Below are 24122 nucleotides of genomic sequence, written 5' to 3'. Positions count from 1 at the left end.
CGTAAGAATATGGTATTTGTTAAATGGTTGGGGTGGCCAGATGTTTTGAATTCGTGGGTTTCTGAAAAGGTGATAGTTGATGCGTAAAGAGAAATATAATACAGTATGACCAGGGTGATCATTGGAGAAGGAGGCTGCTGCGGGGTTTTACGTGACTCTGGCGAGTAATGCGTCTGCAGGGATCTATCAAAAAAATAGGATATGGAATTTTAGAACTAAACTAGCAAAAGCTATACATACCAAGCAACCCTGTGAAGTAGGACTGATTGAAGCTCAATACAGTGCAGCTGGAAAAGCTTTCCTCTTTCGGACGCTGCGGTAACCGTTGTCACCGTTTGTTTGTGACAAATATCGTGTCAAATATCTGATTTTGTTGATAGCCAGACAGATGTTCCCATGTAAGGCAAAGTATTTGCTAGAGTCCTTTAACGATGCTACTAGTATCAAATGAATATCTGCTTGTTGACTTTAAAGCCACGACCCCTGACAATGAGTCTTAGAACCGCATTTTATCAGACCGACAAGTTGTCTACACCCAGAGCAAAGTGAATAGCTAGAGGTCATCACATATCAAGACCGCCTTAAGTTGTTATATAAAGCACCACCTGCCCTGTGTAAAGTTATTCTCTGGACAGTCAAAGATGACTTTCATCAACTTGCTGTGTGAAATAGCCTTGAACATTTTACAAGGTAAGATACTGTTGAACCCCAGTCAAAACAAAAGATTGCGGTAACAGAAATCCACCAGTCTGATTGATGAGTCTTTTATTTTTATAGGTTGGATAAATCATGCCATTACTCTCTCTCTCTCTTTTAATATAATAAAGGTATCGTTTATTCCATCGCTATGATCAGCCTGATGTACATTTTAGTTTTATTTACTATGTCAACATTGCATGTTATGTTGATATGGACGTATAATGTACGTCCTCTGAAAGTGCTTGCCACTGACTCAGGTTACATTAGATCATTATGAAAAAGATCTCTACAGAGAAATAAAACATATTTATTTACCTTTTGCTTGATCACTGTCTGTTTGTTAATGTGTCAAACCAAATCTCGCTCAAGGAGAACTCCAAAAATCTGAAGATTTTATTCTAAGCCACGACACTGCCTTTATGGTTTTAGAAAACACAACAGAAAACAGTTGGACAACATTAGTCTGGGAACCATTAGTCTGTTTAATTTGCTTGCAGATAAGGTCTGACTACCCTCAGATGCAAAATATTTCTGCCAGGTAAGAAATAGACCGAGCAATCACAACTGTTTATCTAAGATGAGGCGGGATATAAGATGATAATGCAAAGGAAGGCCATCGAGGCAATTCCAACATCAACAAAAATGGGGAACGGTCTGTTGATTCTGCTATTGAGACAGTTTTAAACTAACTGGACGGTATCATTTAAGTAAAAGAAGAACAAACAACTGCACTTAAAGCTTTTGTTGAGAAGAAATATGTAATTTATATGTAGTTCAGTGCTGCCTCAACCGCTTAGTTGCTCTAATTGGTTGTAGGCCTATTCAATTGCGTCCAGAGGCATTTTGATCTTTGCAAGTTGGTGACGCCCCTTGGAAATCCAAAATGAACGGAGAGGTTCCAGACTTGGCAGTTGCTGGCGATGCAAGGTTAGGACTACCTACGATTTGACAAAATAAACACAAAGCAACATAATATGTGATAATTTCAAAGCAAATCCTATTTTTTCAGGCAATTAATAGAGTTCCTCAAGTCAGAAACGTTTATATATTTTGATCCCGTTTGAATTGTGAAGTCATGAAATTCAGTTTGTCATAAAACTGTGAAGTTACATTCGGGTTTGTGTGAAACTGTCCACTACATGTCTCGACTAGACAGTACACTTCACCAACACCTTATCTGATTTATCCAACGTCTCATGTTATCCTCTGCAGTGTTTTGCGGTTGAGGGCAGTACAGTTCCCATGCCAGGCGGTGATGCATCCTATCAGAATGCCGAACTTCTTCACCCCCTGAGATGAAATAGAAATACCATTTTCTACGGACGTTCGGTTGGTTCCCGGTGAGGTCCTGATTACTGAGGAACTTGAAGCTGCTGAAATCGAGGATTCACAGCGGAACCACAGTTTTATAATAAAGTATTATAGATAGTAGTTTTATAGACAGTAGTAGGGATTGTACATCAGAATGCATTATGGTATATTTTTGGGTGATACTCACAAGAGTTGTATTACTATATATCCTAAATAAACTTTAATATACCTTATCCTACGTTAATGGAAACTTTGTTTTGCTACATCTTGCATGAGAAACGCTCTTGCTGTTTTCTCCCCATAATGACAAATAATTACACGAAAGATTTGTGAACAATGAATAAAAATCTGTTACTACTAAACTAACATATCAACTATCATCCAATGCTCTTCTGCTTCCAAAAATGGAGGCGGTCATTCTGATGTGACGTCACCATGTACAAGCCCTATACGCCAATAGTATCCAGCTGCAGCACTGGAGAACAACACCCTGGCCTCACGCCAGCGGTGTGTAAAAAAGGTTTAAAAAATAAATCACTTCCGTCACACCAGAGTACTTCCGTCGCGCCTGGGTTGTTGTTGTCACGCCAGGGTGTTGTTCTCCGGGGCTGCAGCTGGACCCTACTCCTATAGAGTGGCGAAGTCACGCCTTTTCCGGTAGAGCCCATGGGACCTATGAGATCGAAAGATATGAATGGGTTTCAATGGAGAGAAAGTAATTATCTTCTTATCCCAGTCTTTATATGCCCCGGATTACACATATGTTGTTTGTGGATTTAAATGCTAATTTTTCATGTCAAGAGTTTGTCCGTTCATTGTGCAATTGTTCAGTTGAAGGCTGTAGAGAAAACACAATGAGAAAGAAGAAAAATAATTACTTTCTTCCATTGAAACCAATTCATATTTTTCGATCTCATAGGTCCCATGGGGTCTACCGGAAAGGCCGTGACTTCGCCACTCTAGTGATAGTATTTTCAACAGGAATTTCTCGTACGGAGCCCATTACTTAATGGTTAATCATTATATATATTATTATTATTTCCTATTTTTTTATTGTCAAAAAAGTGCATGCACATGAATCCTTCACTTATTTACTAGAATGGTTATTTCTAAACACGCCATATGTTTCTTCTTTTATTTTGAAAAAAAGGAAGTGCCAATGTTTTGATGGGCGCTACGGAAGGAGCTCCGTCCAGTTGTCCAATGCAATCTTACCAATAGTCGTACGGTTTCTATCTATGTTGTTATTAAATAACCACTTAACGTTACCATCAGTTGATAGCCATAATGAAATTCATATCCCAGTACCTTACCGGCGTTAGGCTTTCGAAGGCGGCCCTGTTCGTGCCTTGTCTCCTGCCCGTCCTGCTAGTTGGGGGCCAGGGCACCGCGATGGACAACACTGCTACTGAAAGGATGGCTGAGGAGAGCCACCGACAGGACAGTGCCAACCTCCTGATATTCATCATGCTCCTCACACTCACTATTCTCACCATCTGGCTCTTCAAACACCGCCGGTTTAGGTTTATCCACGAAACAGGACTTGCAATGATTTATGGTAAGGCTGTGGTAACTCCCGACAAATGTATCAGTTAGTTAGTAACGTTATTACTTGTTTAAGTGAAAGGTAAGCATAGCATGAGACAATCTCATGGATTTGGATATTCCAGGTTTTCCTTTAAGCATTCAGTAATGATTTGCTTGCATTAACAGGCGACATCAAACTGACAGTATAAACTATAACCCTGAATGGTGACCAGCATTTTGTAGTATACACATGTGACAAATTATCTATTGTGTACCCAACCAGGCCACAAGTCTTCTCCAAGGGCGTAGGAACCGGGGGGGACAGAGGGGACGTGTCCCCTCCAATATTGGAGACAGGCGCATTTGTCCCACCTAAAAATTATACCGGGGGAGAAAAATATTTTATTTTATTTTGAAAGCGCAACACAGCGTCTTGTCACTGCTTCTTATTCTACAAAAACTGGATGATTGAGCGTGCAATTAAAGAATTGATTTGATATTTATCAGTTCATTAGTGCCATTCAAAATGTGTTTTCCTTTACATTTATAAATGTATCTTTTTAGTAGAATAAAATATGTTTGTGAATTTTTTCAGTGTAGTTCATTTATGACATATTTCTGTACAAACCATTAACGGATCTGTCAGGTTTCCGATATGTGTCCCCCCCAATGTTAAACTCATTCCTACGCCCCTGACTGTGACTATTCCATTCCATTGAGATATCTCTGTATCCATGCATTGCTGATGTAAGAGGGTTTATAAAAAAGATACAGGACAAATGACCAACCCTGTTGTTTCCCCTCCCATTCAAACGTTAGGTCTGTTGGTGGGTGTGATCCTTCGGTTTGGGGTCCATGTGCCCCAGAACATGAACAATGTGATCCCGAGCTGTGCTGTCAACGCCAGTACCGCCACTCTGCTGGTCAACGTCAACGGGAGATTCTTTGAGTATATTCTGAAAGGAGAGGTCAGCCGTGGAAACGGCCATCAAGTACAAGATGACGAGATGTTGAGGAAGGCAAGCAAACGGACAAAGAAACCAGCGGCGTTGAATGATTAGAAAGATAGAATGGATACACGTCCGCCCCATTACTGCAAACCCAGAATTAGAAATGCATGAGTGATGATTATAACTATAACTATTGGTGTAACAAATACATTCGCAATCCTATATTTACAATACAAATAAATGGACATTTGAGATCACTTTTGATCTAACATTTACTTTGTTTCCTTAGGTAACCTTTGACCCAGAAGTGTTTTTCAACATTTTGCTACCTCCAATCATCTTTCATGCTGGTTACAGTTTGAAAAGGGTAAGCTGAACCAATACACTGCAGGCAATTATGCACTAGTTTCTATCACCAATTAGTAAAAAAGTAATATTGAGGGCCCCTATTTCAGCACCAGGTGTGAGCTTAATAAGGTATGAAAAGCCATGCCAAATCGACCCACTCAGATGTATGTTGGACTCTTTCGTCCCAATCCAGGTGTAGCAGGACACAACATAAATATAAGAGACTTGTTCTAGTCCCGTCACTGAAGGTCCACCAATCCACGCTGGAACCGGTGTCTGTCAGTTCACACTGATACTCCTAAAAAGATAGCTTTCACTCTCCACCAAAACAAAATTATAAAACTTACAAAGATAAAATGCTAATACGTCATAACATACGTCTTTAGCCGTAACATGGATAGATAAATACAACCTACAGTCCACCAATCAACTCCTTCCAGCTGGTTAGAGACTCAACCAGCTGGTAATAGCTCATGAACATGAGATCTGGTAGTAAAATAGGGGCCCTCTAACGATTATTCCTGTCCATCTATGTGATTGATACATATGATTATGTGGATAATACCTAACAAACCTAAATACATACTTATTTGATGACACCTTTTGAGTTGGGTGTATCCAATTTATATACAGAACACAATAGAATACAGTTATTAATTATTTATTTATGTATTTATTAACATTGTACTGTATACTGTTTGTCTATAAAGTAGCAGTAATGCATTCATAGGTCAACAAACATAATGATAACAATTGCTCAAATATTTTTGTCTGGCTCACAGAGACACTTCTTCAGGAACATTGGCTCCATCCTGACCTACGCCTTCGTGGGAACCGTCATATCCTGCCTAGTTATAGGGTAGGTTTTGTGTGTGTTTGTGTGTGTATCGATTCAATATGTCCCGTGTGGCTAATTCATCTGTCGTCCATTGCCTTCTAGGTCGATCATGTATGGTGTTGTGACTTTCATGAAGGCTGTGGGACAGCTAAAAGGAGGTTTCTTCTTCACTGACTGTCTTCTTTTTGGGGCCATCGTCTCAGCAACCGACCCAGGTAGGTGTCCAGACCCGCAGAGGGACAGACAGACGTGCAGTCAGAAGGACAAACGGTAGATTATTCATGCTCTCCCCATGTCCTTTCCGGGGGGGCATTAGGGGTTATTCTCTCCTCACGTCCACATAAGTCGTCAGGTCGGGGGACTTGCCATGCTTCTGCTGAAAACAACAAACCATGTTCACAAGACAGCAGTTTGATTTATGAAAGCAGTCAGTAGGATTCCTTAATGCAGCATCAAAGGGATTTGAGAAAATGCGGTCATAGTGTGATTTGAGAATGCCCTCTTAGTGTGATTCTTCTTGATGCAACCTGAGGCGGTCAGCACATGATGAGGCTGGCTATTAGGAGTACAGCCAGCTGGAGGACGGGGCTTCAGAGAAATGAAGAATTGGTATAGAACATCCATCACAGCTATATTCTGATGGATGCACCTCACCTTGGATGCACCGTAAACTGGTGTCAAAGGTACAATAGTTTGAACTTTGAGCATAGCGGAAAGTCTGGGTGAGAAGTCTGCTGTGGTCAGGGTGGCGCCTGCGCTAGGTTGGTCTTCAACGCTTAACGTCATTGGAGAACATTGTCAAAGCTGTGGCTGACAGCTTATCACGTGTTCACAGCTTAAGTGTGATTCCATAAGGCAGCCTCATTCTGGTATCCTGATTCAGCCTCAGTGTGATTTCCTGATTCAGCCCCAGTGTGATTTCATAATGCGGCCTCAGTGTGGTTTCCTGATTCAGCCTCAGTGTGATTTCATAATGCAGCATCATTGTGATTCCATAATGCGGCCTCAGTGTGATTCCATAATGCGGCCTCAGTGTGATTCCATAATGCGGCCTCAGTGTGATTCCATAATGCGGCCTCAGTGTGATTCCATAATGCGGCCTCAGTGTGATTCCATAATGAGCCTCCCCGTTAACTGCTCTGGGTCTGGCCCCTCTTCCCCTTGCAGTGACGGTGCTGGCTATCTTCAACGAGCTGAAGGTGGACGTGGACTTGTACGCTCTACTGTTTGGAGAGAGCGTCCTCAACGATGCTGTGGCCATCGTCCTCTCCTCGTAAGCAAGGGACTTTCTCTCTCCCCAACACTCACATCACATCATCATATATACAGTTTATACATGGTAATATTACTTTTATTATTAAATCAATAACATTAAATATATTATGCACGGTTCAACATGGATTGTGGATGATAATAATATTGTGAATATAAAAAGTGTTCCTCTTTCCTGGGGCCCATTTCAAGTAGCAGGTTAGGATAGCTTCTGTGTTTTCTGGCTCGATGGCACAAAAATATCATAATCAAGAACTAAATGTCCTTCGTCGTCAAGTATTTTCGGTTCTCTAGCTACCAGTAATACACAACTATTTAAGGAAAGGACAATATGTTTTTTGTCCGTAATATCTGTTTGCTTTCACGGGTATAAAATATCTAAATAGTGAAGAAACACAAAAGCCAGAGTTGGTGTAAAAAGGACCCCAGAAGGTTTACAAAGGGAATCTTCTCTAAAAGGTCCTGATGACCTGAAAATCCAGCTTCTTTAAACAGGGCCCTGGTGTTAAAAGGTAATCATAAATTCTACTATGGGTGTAATGATTTACTTATTAAGAAAAACATAAAATACATTCATATTCAAAGGCAAAGCACATTTTAATCATCAGCACATCACATCATACTTTCTGCCACAGTGTTGTGATGCACTCCTTCCTCTGTTAAGCACCTACTGAGGAACTTCACACGACTTCAAGTATTACACTAGATCAATACACATGTGTTAGAATGACGGCACACACAGCTGCAGGAAGCTGTATGCTTTACAATTCACTAACAGATCGATCACTGATCAGCCGGTGTGCTTGAGTGGATAATACAGCACAGAATCCACGCTGTTAAAGTGGAGAGAATATAGTCGCTAAAAGACACGCCCCGTTGCTTCTTTGTTCAGTCTGCACCAGAACTGCCTGCACCACCCATGCACCAATGGGGCTTGTTTCCAGCTTTTTCAATTCTCTGAATCAATTATTGCCCTTCTACACCGGTTGTGTGTTGTTGCTTTTTACAGTCAAAATGACAGACTGAAGCTGCGTGTTTTCAGGGCTCAAAGTCCAGAGGTCAAACAACCAGACTGATGAGTGTAGGATTGTGAAGTAAGGACGAGTAATGATAGCCTTAATGGGCTCTGTTTGAAAATTACAGACGCTTAGAAACCCTGTCTGCAACAATATCCTGTTGGAGACAGGGTAGTACACACTTTCTACAACAGAAACAGTGTTCACCGCACTAACCCCAGTGTGGTTTCATTTCACTTCCTGCCATGCTACAACCATCGTGTCTTGTGTGTCATCAACGACCGTACGTATGTACGTACGTATGTGTGCATGCAGCGTTCTCCTGCGCTTCGACAAGCAGGCCCGGCACGGCGCCGCGCGCACCGCCGCCCTGCGGCCCTCCCCCTTCCAGGGGGCCAACGCCACGGCCTGGCCCCAGACAGAGGACCCCTGGCTGGGAGGGAACCAAACCACCGTGCCTGGGTCGGTCGGGTGGAGGGCAAGGGATTAGCAGGGTTCCACTTAGGCCGAGGGTTGCAGTGCTTTGGTTTTCCAACCCCATTAGTATCCGTAGTCCCCTTTGATTTGTTTTACTGTGATCTTAGAATGCAGCCGTAGAGCCCATGTTTGACTTTAGCATGCAGGCTTTGGTTTGAATGGAGCATTTAGCCCCTCGCATCCTCCCCTACTTGAGACCAGCTCTGTCCCTGAAGCCCTCGCCTCAGGCCGTGGAGGACGATGGGTTGTTTTGAGTCCGGGCGCGGCCCAAATATTCAGATCTTTGAATATTTGCGCTGCAAGTGGGTTTTCAAATGCTTTTGATGCTACTTCTTCCCTTCCCTGCAGTCTCATGTAAAACAGGAACGGCTTGCAGGAGCTCAACAAGGTACCAAACATGCACTAAATGAGATCCTCAGTCATTCACAGAACTGAATGACATCTTTTATATTGTCACCTAGACATTCATCTGAAATATTAAAATTCGCTTAGCAGAAAACTGTAAGTAGCCATATAGACCAACCATCATTTGGATATAAGTTCGTAAAATAACTTGTATTTGAGCTTGAGGCTTGAAGCATTTAGTGATAATTGAACGGAGCATAGTGACTGACTAACAGCCAGCAGTGATCCGGCTTCAGGTTTAGATCTGTGTTCAGGGCGTGTCCTTATTGAGCCAACTCCATTAGAAGCGGCTGGTTGGGTTGGTCCTCCTGGTAGCTAATCTAGTTCTTCTGTTGCCCAGTGTTCCTGTCAAATCCTCGCCCCGCCCTCTGTGTGAGATCCAAAGGCTATGTGTTCACGCCTGCCCCGCTGCTCGCTGGAGGAAAACAAACTGCTGCATTTTAGAAACACAGGAGGTGTGTTCAAACCACATGCAGTTTTATATCAAACTCAAACTCGGTACCAAAATGCTGGTCTTTGTAAGTGTGTTAGTGTGCGTGTGTGTGTGCATGTGTGTGTGGGTTGGGGGGGATCCAGAATGGGGCTTTGTAATCCTTGCCAAAAGATGTAGTGTGTGTGAGAGACAATTGTACTGATAGGCGTTCTCAGACTTTGGTCTGTTTCCACAAAAAGAGGATGTGATGTGAAGAATGCCCCAGAGCGGCATTCAGCCACACATTCCCTCCAGAGAGCCAGCGACGCGGAGGCGTGAACACAGCCTCGTCCACTGGCATGCCCCCCCTCTCCCCCTCTTGTCCCATCGTCATGCAAAAGGACAGACGACTCCAGACTCACATAGCCCCCTGCTGCCCCTTCCTCCGGGTCAGGCTGCATGAACCTCACCCGGGGATGGAGGTTTGGTAGTTGTTCTAGACATTTGTTCTGAAGGACACAAAATACTGCATTTTCTTGTTTGTAGCGTTTCCATTCAGGTCGCCAGCCCGCCTCCTCCACCCTTTCTCACTGCCTTTTCCGTCTGTTTGTGTGTGTGTGTGTGTGTGTGTCTGTCTATGTGTTTGTACACGTTTTTGTTTGCTTTCTCTGTTCCGTTTGTGTCTCTTGTTTCTCCTCCCTCTCCTCCGCCTTCCCGCCTGCAGTTCCATCGTGGCCTACCAGCCCGCCGGGGACAACAGCCACAGCTTCGAGGCGCTGGCCATGCTGAAGTCCTTTGGCGTGTTCCTGGCCGTGTTCAGCGGCTCCTTCCTGCTGGGGGTGGCCACCGGCGTCATGACTGCCTTCATATCCTTGATCATGAAACACCAGTGTTATTACAGGGGCCGTACTGATGGTACCTTCCTCCACTGTCCCTCCTTTGTCTGTAGAGGGCTGGGATTTGGTTTAACATCAACCAATCTGTCCTAATCTGGAAGGGTCCAATCCAATGGCAGGAGTTGATTGGAAACTCACGAGTGATGTCACAATCTGTGAGTGTCCATCCGGCTGGGAGGAGTTGATTGGGCAGTCACTAGTGATGTCACAATCTATGAGCTTCCAGCCGGCACGGAGGAGTTGATTAGACGCTCACTATTGATGTTACAATCTGTGAGTGTCCAGTCGGCCAGTTGTTTATCAGTGACTATCCTTAAGTGGTCAGTTTGGTCTTTTTATTTATTAATTTGTATCTGTTTCAAGTGGGTAGCAAGGGGATACAGATTGACAGGTTGTCTCTACACTTCCTGTGCTGCTGCCTTGACTTCCTGTTTTTCTGTTACGTGACCAAATTCACCAAACTGAGGGACTTCCCGCTTTTAGAGACAGCTCTATTTTTTCTCATGTCCTGGAGTACCTTCCTATTGGCTGAAGCCTGCGGGTTCACTGGTACGTGTTCACACACACACACACACACACACACACACACACACACAGTGTGTTTCATGCCCCTTCTCTTCCCCCTCAGGTGTGGTGGCCGTTCTGTTCTGTGGAATAACTCAGGCTCATTACACCTATAATAACCTCTCACCCGAGTCCCAGGAGAGAACCAAGCAGGTAACACACACATGTGGATATGCATGCTGACATGGTCAATGTCGGACCCATGTTTGCTTCAATAACAGCGGTTCATACACATTTTAAACACGTTAACACAATAAAAATTCTCGAAACTCGCCAAAAAGTAGAAGTAACTAATATTATGGTCAAAGCTCCACGCGCCTCCAGAATACCATTAATATTATCTAACCATTAACTTATTGTAATGGTATAATTTTTATTGTTGTGATAAACACTGGCTGTATCTCTACAGTTTGACATTTTGATGGCGCTTTACTTTCTTCTCCCAGCTCTTTGAGCTGCTGAACTTCTTGGCGGAGAACTTCATCTTCTCCTACATGGGCCTGACGCTGTTCTCCTTCCAGTCCCACGTCTTCAACCCCCTCTTCATCATCGGAGCATTCGTATCTTTTACATGCGCACACAAGCGTGTCTGAAGACTAAAACTCTTTATAACAAGGTCCATTCATAGGTAATTTAGATAACATTAATACTTAGTGGAAGTCAGAGGCTGACTTCTTTACTTTAAACTCATAAAATGGTCATAAAGGGTCTACATTTCCCCAAGGCCTACAATAGGTATTTCAAACAGGTCTTTATTTGACACTTGAGCGATGACATAACTGAAGGATGACAATATGTCCCTCTTTGTGACCTGCGGTGGATACGAAGAGCACATCTTCTGACACACTCAGCCGCTCGCAGCAGAGAACCACCGGAAATGGTTGAATATAGGCCCACTATTATTATTTGTTATTTTTATCAAGTCCTTGAAAGCTGGTGATGGTACATTTCTTCAAGTAGTCGCGCAGAGCAAGGCTGTCCATGAGTGTAAACCAGCCGAACAGGCTGAGACTAGACTTCAACCAGTAAGATCAGCGACAGCAATGACGGCTGGGAAATAACCCGATCCATCACACACACACAGGCTGCAATAGATGGTGGAAGCCTGTTATGAACAAACATCTTTTAGGTTCAGAGATGGGGTGAACTCATTAAGATTTAAATCAGCTGTTCTGAAACTGATAATCCAGACAGTGCAGGGAATCTTGCTTGGTTCAGTATATGTTGTGTGGCTATGCCCCTTGACCTCACTCGACCATTGTGTAGGTGGCTGTGTTCCTGGGCAGGGCAGCGAACATCTACCCTCTGTCCTTCCTCATCAACCTGGGTCGCAAGCACAAGATCCGCTCCAACTTCCAGCACGTCATGATGTTCGCAGGTATTGTGAACACAGCCGCTACTTAATGAAGAGCCTTGATTTCTGTCTAGTAAATGCAGTATCGATGTAAGATCTGCTTCTGTGTTACAAACCCACTGGAGCGCTTTCAGGTGATCAGGGTCTGCCTCACAGCCCCACATCGGGCTTCTATCACTGTAGTGTTTGGCTGTTGCTCAATGGAAATGGTCAAACTTTTCCCAGACATCCCCCGATACAACGCTGGCTGCCTGGTCAACAATACCATGTGGATGTATTGTCAGCGTCTGTAAATGTTTGGGGTTGGTACTATAATGACTATGGCTGCCGCTCTCTATCTACTTAAATACGACCAGTTTCAAGTAGGACTTGAGACAGCGAGGGATGATGTAATGTACATGTGTATTAGGGCTGGAGGGACACAGATGGTAGGAAACTCCTGAGGTCTTTAAACTGACCACACATCGCAGTGACCAAGATGTACCATATGGACAGCACATGACGAAATTGCCAATTCACTGTTCCCAAGGTTTCCAACCTCATGGTATACATATGGCCCTGCCCTACCCTGCCTGTTAAGTAGCAGTAATCATAATCATCACCCTCTCTCAAGGGCTGATATGATCATCACTATATGAACCAAACCCTCTTGTTGACTCCTATTGCAGTACTGTAGTACTACAGTGCAGGCCCGTGACGAACAGGAGCCACGGCTGGGCTTTCCTATTGGTCTGCGTGGATGTAATGCGCAGCGCCGTCGGTTCCTCCCATTCTCTCCTAACTCCCAGGTCTGCGCGGGGCCATGACCTTTGCCCTCTCCATCCGGGACACGGCGACCTACGCGCGCCAGATGATGTTCTCCACCACGCTGCTCATCGTCTTCTTCACCGTGTGGATCTGTGGGGGCGGGACCACCCCCATGCTGTCCTTCATGAGCATACCGTGAGTGTGTGTGTGAGTGTGTGTGTGTGTGTTTGATGGGAGATGGAGGGAGAGGTAGATGCACTGGATGAAAGACAAGGTTTTCTTGTTAAAGGCTTCGCTATCATCTCACCAGGACCTTCAAACCAAACAGAACCAGGAAACAATGATTTGTCAATACGTTTTTAATTATTCTACTTCAAGAAATATATTGGAGGAGGTAGAGCAATCCATTCTAAAAGGTATGATTTGTAACATGTCCGCATTCGTAAAAGAAAAAGACGAGACCCATGTTATGGATTTTGTTGAGTTGTGTCCTTGCATTAGTCCAATTGTTCAACCAATGTTAAAACCCAGGGTAATGAATAGTTTTTAAACGGGGAAGGGTACATTGTAATGCGTAGAGAGATTGGCTCTATAGAGAGAAGCGCTGCTGCCAGATCTCCTGAGCAGATAAACACTGCTACACACGGGACTCCCGCTTCACATTGCTGTAACCCAGAGCATTGATATCTGTTGAATATCCAATATGCTTCTAGCTAAAAAAAGAAACATAAATAGGTTAAACCCCCCTCCCCCCGTCAGCTACCAGCACAGGTAGAGTCTAGTGATGGGTCGGTCGAAAGATTCAGAAATAACAAATCCAGAAGGTGAACGACGAGAACTGATTCCCAAAAAAAGAGAACTGATTCTTTTTTTTCTTTTTCTTTTAAACATATAACAAAAGTATGGTCACATAAATAACGAACAGAGCTTCGTTTCCCCACAACCTTATATTGATTGAGTCTAAAACGTTCTCAACGATTCAGCCAATGAGAGTACTACAGCAAGTAGCAATCGCGTTGCCATGGCCCATGGGTAAACAAATGATACGAAATGGTAAAAGGCACCACCACACAAGTTAACTAACGATCGCTGTAGGCTTCAATATCATGCAAGCACTTTATGTTTTCTTTTTATTTTGTTCTACATCACAATTGCTTGTGATGAAAAGTATTGTTTTTACCTACCATAACGTTCTCGTTTGGTCTAGTAGGGAATTCGCACAATGGTGCTGCTGCTGCTTGCTTACGGGCTTCACTGCTTATTAGCGAAACTTGGAAGACGCCATTTAATTCTGCACCCCATTATGTATGAAGGATATTTATTATAAAAAGGCACGTATGTGCTTTATATATATGCTTAATATTTACACTTACCCTGGGTAATTTCGCCAGAACATTAGGCTACATGCATGTTGATTAACATTTATTCCATAATTTCTGATTCCCTGCCAAATGACGTAACAGACCATCTGACTTAACGAACGAATCAAACGAACATATCAAATGAACAAATCAAACGAACGAATCGTGATAGTGAACGGAACTGAAAGAACTGATTCCCGGAAAAGAATGGTTTTGCCCGTCCCTAGTAGAGTCCAGTCATGTGGGACACACAGTAAGCTGTACACTACCTCTGAGGCGCTTGGGCCCTGATGAGAGAGAGCGGGTCCTACTCAGCCCGGCCTCCACTGGAGGGATCGGGTCTTCACCCACCTAGCGCCAAGTTTACACTTTTTATAATTCTACCAGGACTTTGCTCATGGATTCTAAAATGTGTTCCCTCTCAGCGGCCTCTCCTATTGGCCTGCCACACAGTTCACAGGTGTGTCTAGAGTAAGCTCAGAGTCCGCTGGGGTCTGCACTGAGGTTGTGTAAACTGACATTTATTCAGCTGCCCTCCTTTCCTCAGGAGAAGACCATCAAGCACAAATGAACATTGTGAGGGTCCCTGTTATAAGACCAAGGGGTTCTACTCCCAAGATAAGTAGCCGGGCTAGGTCCCATCTTATCTATTATTTTCTGTTGGTCTTAGCTGGTTTTACATTGAGAAGAGGATTCTTAAGAAGCAAACAGTCAGTAGTTTACTTATCTTAATACTTAAGGCATAAAGGATATAGGTAGGTGTATGGCACCCCCTCAGGCACGGCCATCTTCCCTGCGCATCTGGGACATGAAAACCACTCTGATCCCAATCTTAAGGCCGATTCATACCTCCGGATCCGGACGAATCTCGTCCATCCATACAAAACGTTGTCTCCGGAACTACCCTTCATACCGCCGTCCGGTTTCAGCGTTGTTATGGATGTTAAGCAATACATCCTACAGAGGGCAGTGACTGTTGTGTCACAAATTACCGGCAAATTACCGGCATCAAACATGGCATCTGTAGAGGAGATGGTTTTGCTTTGTGCCATCCGAAATCGGCAAAAAAAAGGTACAAAAAGTTTAGGCATGTGACACCCCTCACCTACCCGCAGATTCTCCCCTCAAAATGTTGCGCCATTTTTAAATGACCAGTTACAACTCATTGCAAAAGCAGGTGAACAATAAAAAAAAGGTCAGGTATATAGTATAATATAAGTATAAAACGTTAAATACAATATGTACATATCAGATATTATACTACTCTCTCTATTTTCGCGAATGGTTGGAATTCTGTCCCTATACTGCCGCCTCGATTTCCGTTGGTATCGCTCCGTTTCTCCCGGAGCACTCCAGATTCGTAAGCTCAGAGGCGACGGACCCGCTGACGGACGAAACGACCTCCGGGACCGGACGAAAGGGTTCCTATCCGTATTTACCGTAGGGTGTGAATGGGCCTTTAGTGCTTCTAGTTCTTCCTCACCATGTCCTCTTTCAGTCTATTCTCCCCCCAGGGAGGCCTAAACCTTATCTCCTACCTGGAACGGTTAAGGGTGAGTCCACCCCGGGACTCGGCTCGGTCTGTTGAACTGAATTTATCACTCCAGGCCGCAAGTAGTTTTCCGTGCTTGTATATTACAGAGGCACACTAAGCCCGGTCCCATCATGTCCCCCCTCATCCCGTCTGTGAAGACGTGCCTTATTTGGGGGGTAAGGTCGAGTTGGGATTTGGGTTTACATTCCTTTAACCATTATGAACTAATTTGTGGTTTGGGGCTAAGAACAACAACTCTACTCGGCTATGTAGGGCCCTGCTGCCCACAAGGGCCTGCTTGTTAGCTTCTGAGAGGCTAGAATGTTGGGTTGATTCTAGCTCATTCTAGGACGGACCTAGAACTACCCCTGTCAGAACTTCCAGGGTGGTTCCTCCTGGGGTCATTAGTTTATCCCTCCAGGTGTTCCTCACTTCCCATTTTTCCAGGAGCTTGGCCTGGGTCTTGGCTTCCTTGCTCCCTTGTTCTCCTGGGTTGTTGTTCTCCTCAGGCGCTCTGTTTTTCCAGCCCTGTTATTTCTTTGTGGTACTTCTCTTCCACCTTTTGATTGATACATGAATGGTGAACCCGTAATATCTTAGTTTCGCGTTTCTTTAGCCATATCTTTAGTGCTGACTCTGTGAACTAGTTAATTACCCAGCCTAGAACTGGGTGGGTCTAAGGCCCCGTTTACACGAGGACGCTTGCGGGTAAAAACGACAAAATATTTAGTTGGAAGTGCCTTTCGTTTAGACGTTGACGGCGTTTTTGGGGCTTAAAAACGCTAAAATCCGAAACCACCATCCAGAGTGGAAAACTTGAATACGCTCCGCCGTAGCGTTTCCGTCTACACTGCCAAGATGCTCAGATCTGCTCACGTCGCGTACGCGTTTACGTCACATACAGCGCCAGTACAGGGAAATAAACAAACATGTATTATTTCCATGCGTCGGACCGTCAAGCTGCTGTGGCAACTCTAATAAACTTACAGGAGTCTTTCCACGAAATGTACGGATAGTATTACTGAACAGAGAAGGATCTGTAATTCTGTTTTGGTTTTCGCGGCGCAGATAAGAGAAGGAGGAAGATTCTACACATGCGCTCAGACATGGTTGTGTTGTGTGATGGTGTATCACAGCACCACCTAGCCGCCTGACATGCATACCCAATCGAAATCCACACAATTTTGCGTCACCGTATGCACGCAGATTTCCACCCGAAAACGCTTGCCTAAACGCGGAATAAAAAGTGAAGACGCGACGCCACTTTTGCGTCTTATGTTCAGACCGTCATCATGTAAACGTAGCCTAAATTTGGAGGGTCTCTCCTTGCGTATCCGATGGCCAATACAGATTCAGTGTATACTGTCACCCGAGATCAACCACCGCAGTGGACGAAAATGAAGAATTAGTTTGTAGTGTAGAAGAAGTGTGGAAGTGGAACATAAGCCGCACTGGAATGACGCATCTTTGCCCACAACCCGAATTCTTCTACCAAGGCTTTGTCCACAGTAGAGGCTTTGTCCTCTCCAGGTAAAGGCGGTCTGTGGGAGTGTGTGTGGATGATGGCTGGTTGAAGCAGCCTCACCTGCTGGAGTCTGATTGGACTCGGGCTGGGTGAGGCTTCACACCTGTTGCTCATTGAGTAATCAGTTTGCACAGGTTAAACCAGCCGTCTCTACACACATTGGGGAGATCCCCTGCATGGCAAACATAAAAGACACAGGGTGGTTGTGTTGAATCTGGTTTCTTGTTAAAGTTGTGTTAATGAACATGGCAAGGGTGCACCGCTGCCATACAGGAGATATCCGAGAGGTGAAATGATTAAGTCTAACAAGGCAAAGGTGATTTAAGGTGACCTGAGATTAAAGGTTTATCAGCAATGTTGGGTGACGTCACTTCTGTTGGTACTTAAAGTGAGATCCCCCAAGAAGAAAACTATCATGAACGCAGCGCAAAACTCCACAACACCCCCCCTTGTCGGTGATTGGTTGGAATACTATTTATTTTGGTTTTGATTGGTTGGTAGTACCATTTGTCTTTGTGTACGAGCTCGGAGCATAGGCTGCCTACAGAGACGCGTTTTTTTGACTGCCTGCTTTTTGGGCGGGCAGTTAGCGGATTCGTAAGGAAAGATCAGATGAATTTGACCATTTATGTTTTGGCCTAGAATCGCTAATGCAACCTTTAACCCAAAAAAGTATTTAAATGCAGTAAGCTTTGTGAAACAAGCTTAACTTTTGTTAAATCAATATACATTTACGTGATTACACATTTTGTTATAGTTTAAAAACATTTGTTCGTCATTCTGTGTTTTTCATTTGGAAGAAAGGGGATGTTCAACGCATAGTTTGTTGTGTGCTGGCCCTGTGTGTTAATATCTCAAAGTGATGAAGGAATATAAATACAAAAGGCAAACGGCCAAAAACATCGTAGCTCATTATACTGATATGTGTCTGACAATGCCTTCCCCCCAACAATGTCAACAAACCCACGTGGCCAGAGCTAAAGGAGATAAGACACTGAACTTCCTGTATTTGGTCCTAACTTCCATACCCAGATGACCTAATCAGGTCTGTATGGCTGGTCTTCAGTGCTCAGGCTACAGGGCTGACCATGGCTAAGGGAGACCTCTAGAGGTCAGAACAAGAAGTGCAGGTCTAGGGGTTGGCGGTGCATTTTCGGGCTAACAGTTGTGTGACTCCTGAAATAAATGTGTTGGGATCTTGCAGGGTTCGAGTTATGATTCCATCTCTGTGGGGGTCTCTTAAAGTTGTTGACGCCCCTTCAGGTCGAAGCAAGACACCTCCGTTTCGCGTCTGTGTCCGGTTTCGCCCTGTCTGGGGTTATTTTCCCGATAATGACCGGCGTTCTATTATCCCTTTACTTAACATCAATATTACTCTGCATGTGGAAGGGAAAATAGCTTTATTTGTAATTACAATATTATGCTGCTGTCCTTTCAGAGACCACCACAGATATTTGAGTTTGCTGCTTTCATGGGAGCCAGACCTCTCTCTATGGGAGCTCAGCTCCCACTGCCCCCCCCCCCCCGCCCCCCAACTCGAACCCTGGGATCTTGTGTGAGGAGAAATAACAAAAAGAAGATGATTTTGAGGTTTTTGAGAACTTATTCGGTAACGTCCATGTTCCGTGTATGGACGTGAGCTTCAGCAGTTATTACCTCAGGTTCAGTTTCCAGTAAATAGTGCGTTATCTACAAACCAAGGGTATAAAGGGTAGACCATTAGCTTTAAAAAGGCTGACCTGGCCCGCTGACGATCTGTCCATGACCCTGGGAGTAATCCCTGGGTCTGTGGGTGTTGGACGTGTGGTTCCATTATGGCCTCTTTCAGAATACATTCATCTGATGAGCAGGTGGTTTAATACCTGCTTTGCGTTTCTCTCCTCAGGGTGGGTGTGGACTCGGACCAGGACAGCTCTGTACGTAACTATGGCCCACTTTTGTTTCCTCTTAATGTGTAAATAATGTACCACACGTCTACTTGTGTTGGGGAAGGTTGAATATGTGGGGTGCGATGTGGAACTAGCTGGCCCTACAAAGTTTCCATTATATTATGTGGATCAGCAATGTAGTCCTCAAAGGGATACAAAAGGTGCCTGTATACTGGCCTTAGCCTGTGTTCCCCAGATTCAGAAGGGTTGCTAATTCCAAGTCTTTCATTGTGCGTCCAGATGGAGAGTTCACCGGGTTAGCATCTGTTCCCGTTAGCCGCTTCCATTGAGACCACAGAGCTACAGTAGCTCCTGCTCATGGGAGGGAACACCCTTTCAATTACTTTCCAAAGATTTCCTAAGTGTTCTGAATAGTTGCTTGTTCAAAACCCGTGCCAGTTAAACCACAACAAGATTTGTCTACAAGCAGTATTCTCGGCGCTGTGAATATATATTCCAGCAGACAAACTTCAGTCTTGTGTTTTGTTACTGGAATTGAGGTCCAAAGACCTCAATTCTGAACACAGTTGAGGTCTTTAGAAAGTAATGAACAGGAGCTCAGCTTTGTTACAAATCACTGGACACGTCTGACGGAAAGCACATTTTAACCCAGCAAACGCCTTCTGGACACACAGGGATGCATCTGGGTTTAAAATGTGTTTGTAGATATAAGTCCTGAAATACATCTATGAATCCTTCTGTGTGCATTTATTTATAATGATGTGTGTATATTATACTGTAATCACCAGATGTGTTTTATACTCATATCACCAGATGTGTGTGTGTTGTAAGCGTACCACCAGATGTGTTATGTTTTGTCCTCATACTATCAGATGTGTGTTATAATGTATTGTCCTCATGCCACCAGATTTGTGTTCTAATGTATTGTGGTCATCCCACCAGGTGTGTGTGTGTTCTAATGTATTGTGGTCATCCCACCAGGTGTGTGTGTGTGTTCTAATGTATTGTGGTCATCCCGCCAGGTGGTGCTGGCCGATGGCTCTCAGCGTAGAAGCACAAAGCACGAGAGTGCCTGGCCCTTCAGAATGTGGTACAACTTTGACCACAAGTATCCTTCACTGTTCTGACTGTGTGTGTGTGTGTGTGTGTGTGTGTGTGTGTGTGTGGAATAGAGCTGGTCAGCTGTGAACACTAGGGGGCACTGTAGAATCTAGAGCGGTCATAAAGGCCTGGTTCAAGTCACTGGAGTGGTTCTCTCAGGGAATGCAGAGCTAAGTTCCTCTAGTTGAACTACAATATCTAACTAGCTTGTTTACCAAAAACAACTTTGTAACTTGTATTCTTGTCTCAGGATATACATTTTGAATATGGAAGTTTAGAATAACCCAAATCACTAAATCAATCACATACCCACAGACCTGATCTCAGCGGCTGTGCTTGGAACAGGTAATACGCTTGTTTGTGTGGGTAGATGTGAGCACAGCATGCTGCTGTGTGTTACGGGTTGGTCCTTCCACCAGGCGGTTTGGCTGGACTGGCCCTAGAAAGATCTTATCTGGGCCGCGGTGAAACAAAGACTCCTAAGTCTGGCAGCAGAAGGGAACGACCTCTTGGCTGGCACTCCCTTCTGCTAATATTTACCAGAGCAGAAGGACCAGCTCCGCTCCCTTTGTTCAGCAGGCTGTAGGCCGCTGGAGGTCGGCCTCTGAGCACGGGGCCTCCGGTTGTTAAGCCCTTGATTCAAAGTCGTCCAGCTACGTGAAGCCCCTTCTGACCCACAGCGGACCCCCGCTGACAGCCACCATGCCCGCCTGCTGCGGCCCGCTGGCGCGTTGCCTCACCAGCCCCCAGGCCTACGAGGTAGGACACACACACACACACACACACACACACACACATACACACACACACACACCTGGAATGTCCTCATTGATAAGCCCTTTTATTATTTTGTTCTAAATGAGTGTCCATCAATCAATCTGTGACTATGATTGGATCAGCGCAAAGATATTCAGACTTCGCCCAGACTTGTGGGAAAAAACCCATCCCTGTGTTTGTTCTGAGGTGGAAGATCAGCCCTGCCGGCTAGTGTTGTGATCAGTGAGGACTTGAAGCGTTTTTGATAGAAGGATAGAAGGTGGGTCAGTGGTAGAATGTTAAATGCAAGTTAGTTGGAGCTATCAATAAAGTTATGTTGATTACTGAAGAAACCCATAGTCTCATTACTTTCTCGCTTTAATTGTTCTCTCACAGTCTTATTTTTCTTCCAATCAGAACGAGGGTCGTCTCCGCGACGACGACATCGACCTCATCCTGAACGACGGCAACACAAGCTCCATGTACGCCGACGTCACCGTCAGGACGGACGCTTTCGGGGCCCATGGTGCCGACAGCAGCAGCGCCGGGGCGGGCCCCGGGGGGCCCGAGGACCCAGACCGGGAGCTGGCCCTGGGGGAACACGAGCTGGTGATCCGGGGCACCCGGCTGGTCCTGCCCCTGGAGGACCCGGTGGACCCGGGCCAGGCCACCTCCCCCTCACGCAGACACCGGTTCTGACCGGTTCTGACCGGCTCCACCGCTCCGTAAGGAACCGTTGGGGCGGGGGGGCTACACTGTGCTCCCGCTGGGCTGGGTCTGCTGGGGGGGTTCCAGTATGTGTTGCTTCAAGGTACAACTGATGACTTTACTTTGGGTAGGATTAGTCCTTATTCCCATGGCAACGAGCCCTACGAGCATTTAGCATGTCAAACGGTTCAGTGGGGCTGAGATGTAACATTAAAATAACCTCCGGAGTCAAAGAATCTACCAAATAACCTACGTCAGGGATTTATCCCCCAGGGTCGGTAGTATATACTAAATATTGCAACAAAGGCATGAATATCATCCAATACAAGGTATTACTTTATTCTCATGTGCATCTTGAGTGTTTACGCTTCCTCAAACCAACATGAATGCTGATCTTTTGTTTTGGTAGGGGGGCTCGGTTGGTCGATTTGTCTCTTTTGCGCTCAAACTCATGGGCATTGTTGTCAATGTGAGGGTCAACGTGGTCTTTACCTCCCGATAAACAGCTTGGAGGTCAACAACATGACAGCACTGAGCATGTTGTATTCACTTAACAAGGGGACTCGATCACATTCCAAGGAGGACTTTGAAGTTCAATCTCTCACGCTATTGGCTGTAGTAATATCCTCCTGTTTTCAGCCAATGGGCGGCTGAGAATGGGGTTTAGGATGCATATTGATTGTGATTTTGGTAAGGACATAATAAGGGAAGATGATATTTAGAAGAAGTCAACTAATGAGTAAATTTAACTTCATAATTAATGATGCAACGGTACAATTTGAACTCCTACCATCTACTATGTTTGACTTTCACTCCTAATCTTCTGATTTATTTATTCATTTCTTGAAGCAAATGAATGAAATTCTGTATTTATTTATTTATTTAAGGATGTATTATTTGTAGTTTTTTTTTGTTTGTGTGTTATTTTGCTGTGTCACTTTCTAATGATCATTTGTAATAGGGTTAGGGTTAGAGTTAATCACACAAATATCCATACTGTAAACAGTTTGAAAGCCTTCTCTGTTTAACCTGAAAGAGAACAAACTAAAGGTTGGGAGGGAATCACGCCTCCCTCAACGGCTCTGATTCAAGGTAAACATCTGCAGAGGTGTGTGGCTCCTGTAGCAGTACTGAGTAGGCTAACCGCTCATGCTATCTCCACTGACTTACGGAAATTAATGAGTGCATTCTTGTCTAAATCAATTGCAAGAAACGTTGAGTTTGATTTGTTTGGATTAATGTTATTTTTTATGTTTTTTTCCTGTGGTATCGTTTATTCTTTTCCCTGACTAAGCAACTGCCAAGTCTTTGCAAAGTGTGACTTCAACACAGATCATCTTGGAAGACGACTTTGAGGGCTGATCGGACTGTTTAGATTCAAAGTGCCTCTTTAGAGAATGAGACTATTTAGACGTGTACATATTTGGTTGGCTCGTGTGTAGTAAGCTGTCCCTTTATAACAAAGATTCACGTGTTCCTCCATAGATGTTCAATGATTCAGCTCATTTCTTAAAGGTGTTCCCTTCAACATGCCTCATAAAATACGTTCTACTGTCCAAGGATCCTGTTTAATATCCCTCAGGTTATTAGCATTTTATTCAGTGGCTTCCAAATATGGTCCTATTTTAATTTTTTTTTTTTTGTTTCAAATAGGCTATTGAATGTGAATATCAATTTATTGTATTGAAAGGGTTGAAAGATTTTTGCGTAAAGTTTTTTCTCGTTCCTACTCGATTGGAAAGGAGGAATATTTGATATCAGATATCGGCTGTCCTATATCATGCCCACAAAAAGTGACCAGAAGGGGAATTGAACGGCACTCGATCCTGTAGGCCTTCTTTTGCCTCTCCATTATTTACGTGTCCCTTCACCTCAGCTTTGTGTTCTGTGGTCAGTGAACCCTCGACCTTCGTTCCTCAGAGGTCGCATGCAGGGAGAAATGTTCATATGGATGAGAAAGAAAGTGGAATTTTTTCTCAATCACTTGAAAGAGGTTATAACTTAAATCTCTGATCGTGACCATCGTCACATAAGCACTGTTGTTAGATTAAAAAAGTATGCATATTGCTTTGAATGCATTTGACTGTTTGGAACTTTGGTGTCAACATCTGCAACATCTGAATATCTGTCCTGAGTTAGCCATGCAAATTAAAATAGATCCATCTGAGTTACGTTTGAATTTGTGACCGTGTGAATAAAAGTGGAACTGCACTCTATTGTTGAAATCATTATCACTTAACTCTTATTTCGAAAATAAATTCCCGTGCAAGACAAGCTGAAACATAAAGTTCATGAATGTTTGAGACAGATCTAAAGGACCACAATAAACCAAATTAAACAGTAGGCCTACACATTTTCCACATCCTGAGCACGAAAACATCTCTTAGTCAGTTTATAAGGAGCTGTTTCTGACTCCTCATTTCTATTGGTTC

At 44.2% G+C, this 24122-nt stretch overlaps 1 protein-coding gene and 1 long non-coding RNA gene across 2 annotated transcripts; one reads left to right on the top strand and one right to left on the bottom strand.

The window, feature by feature from the left end:
- Window positions 1–1026: 1026 nt before the first annotated feature.
- On the bottom strand, window positions 1027–3411 carry LOC307076846. The gene is made up of 3 exons (XR_013811914.1): window positions 3324–3411; window positions 2560–2683; window positions 1027–1637 (listed from the first exon to the last, which is right to left on the bottom strand). It is a non-coding gene; the product is annotated as an uncharacterized lncRNA (long non-coding RNA).
- On the top strand, window positions 2855–23869 carry LOC307076845 (sodium/hydrogen exchanger 6-like). The gene is made up of 16 exons (XM_079738026.1): window positions 2855–3568; window positions 4357–4556; window positions 4777–4854; window positions 5618–5694; window positions 5776–5888; window positions 6841–6946; window positions 9980–10121; window positions 10595–10700; window positions 10780–10868; window positions 11162–11275; window positions 11982–12093; window positions 12858–13011; window positions 19122–19152; window positions 20148–20233; window positions 20880–20985; window positions 21400–23869. The coding sequence occupies exons 1-16, from the start codon at window positions 3298–3300 to the stop codon at window positions 21679–21681; spliced, it is 2067 nt and encodes a 688-aa protein (XP_079594152.1). The 5' UTR covers window positions 2855–3297; the 3' UTR covers window positions 21682–23869.
- Window positions 23870–24122: the final 253 nt, after the last annotated feature.

This window comes from Pollachius pollachius (assembly GCF_949987615.1).
Source record: "Pollachius pollachius genome assembly, chromosome: 6".
Taxonomy (NCBI): Eukaryota; Metazoa; Chordata; class Actinopteri; order Gadiformes; family Gadidae; genus Pollachius; species Pollachius pollachius.
The sequence above is the reverse complement of the archived record's forward strand: the minus strand, read 5'-3'. Positions and strand labels throughout refer to the sequence as shown.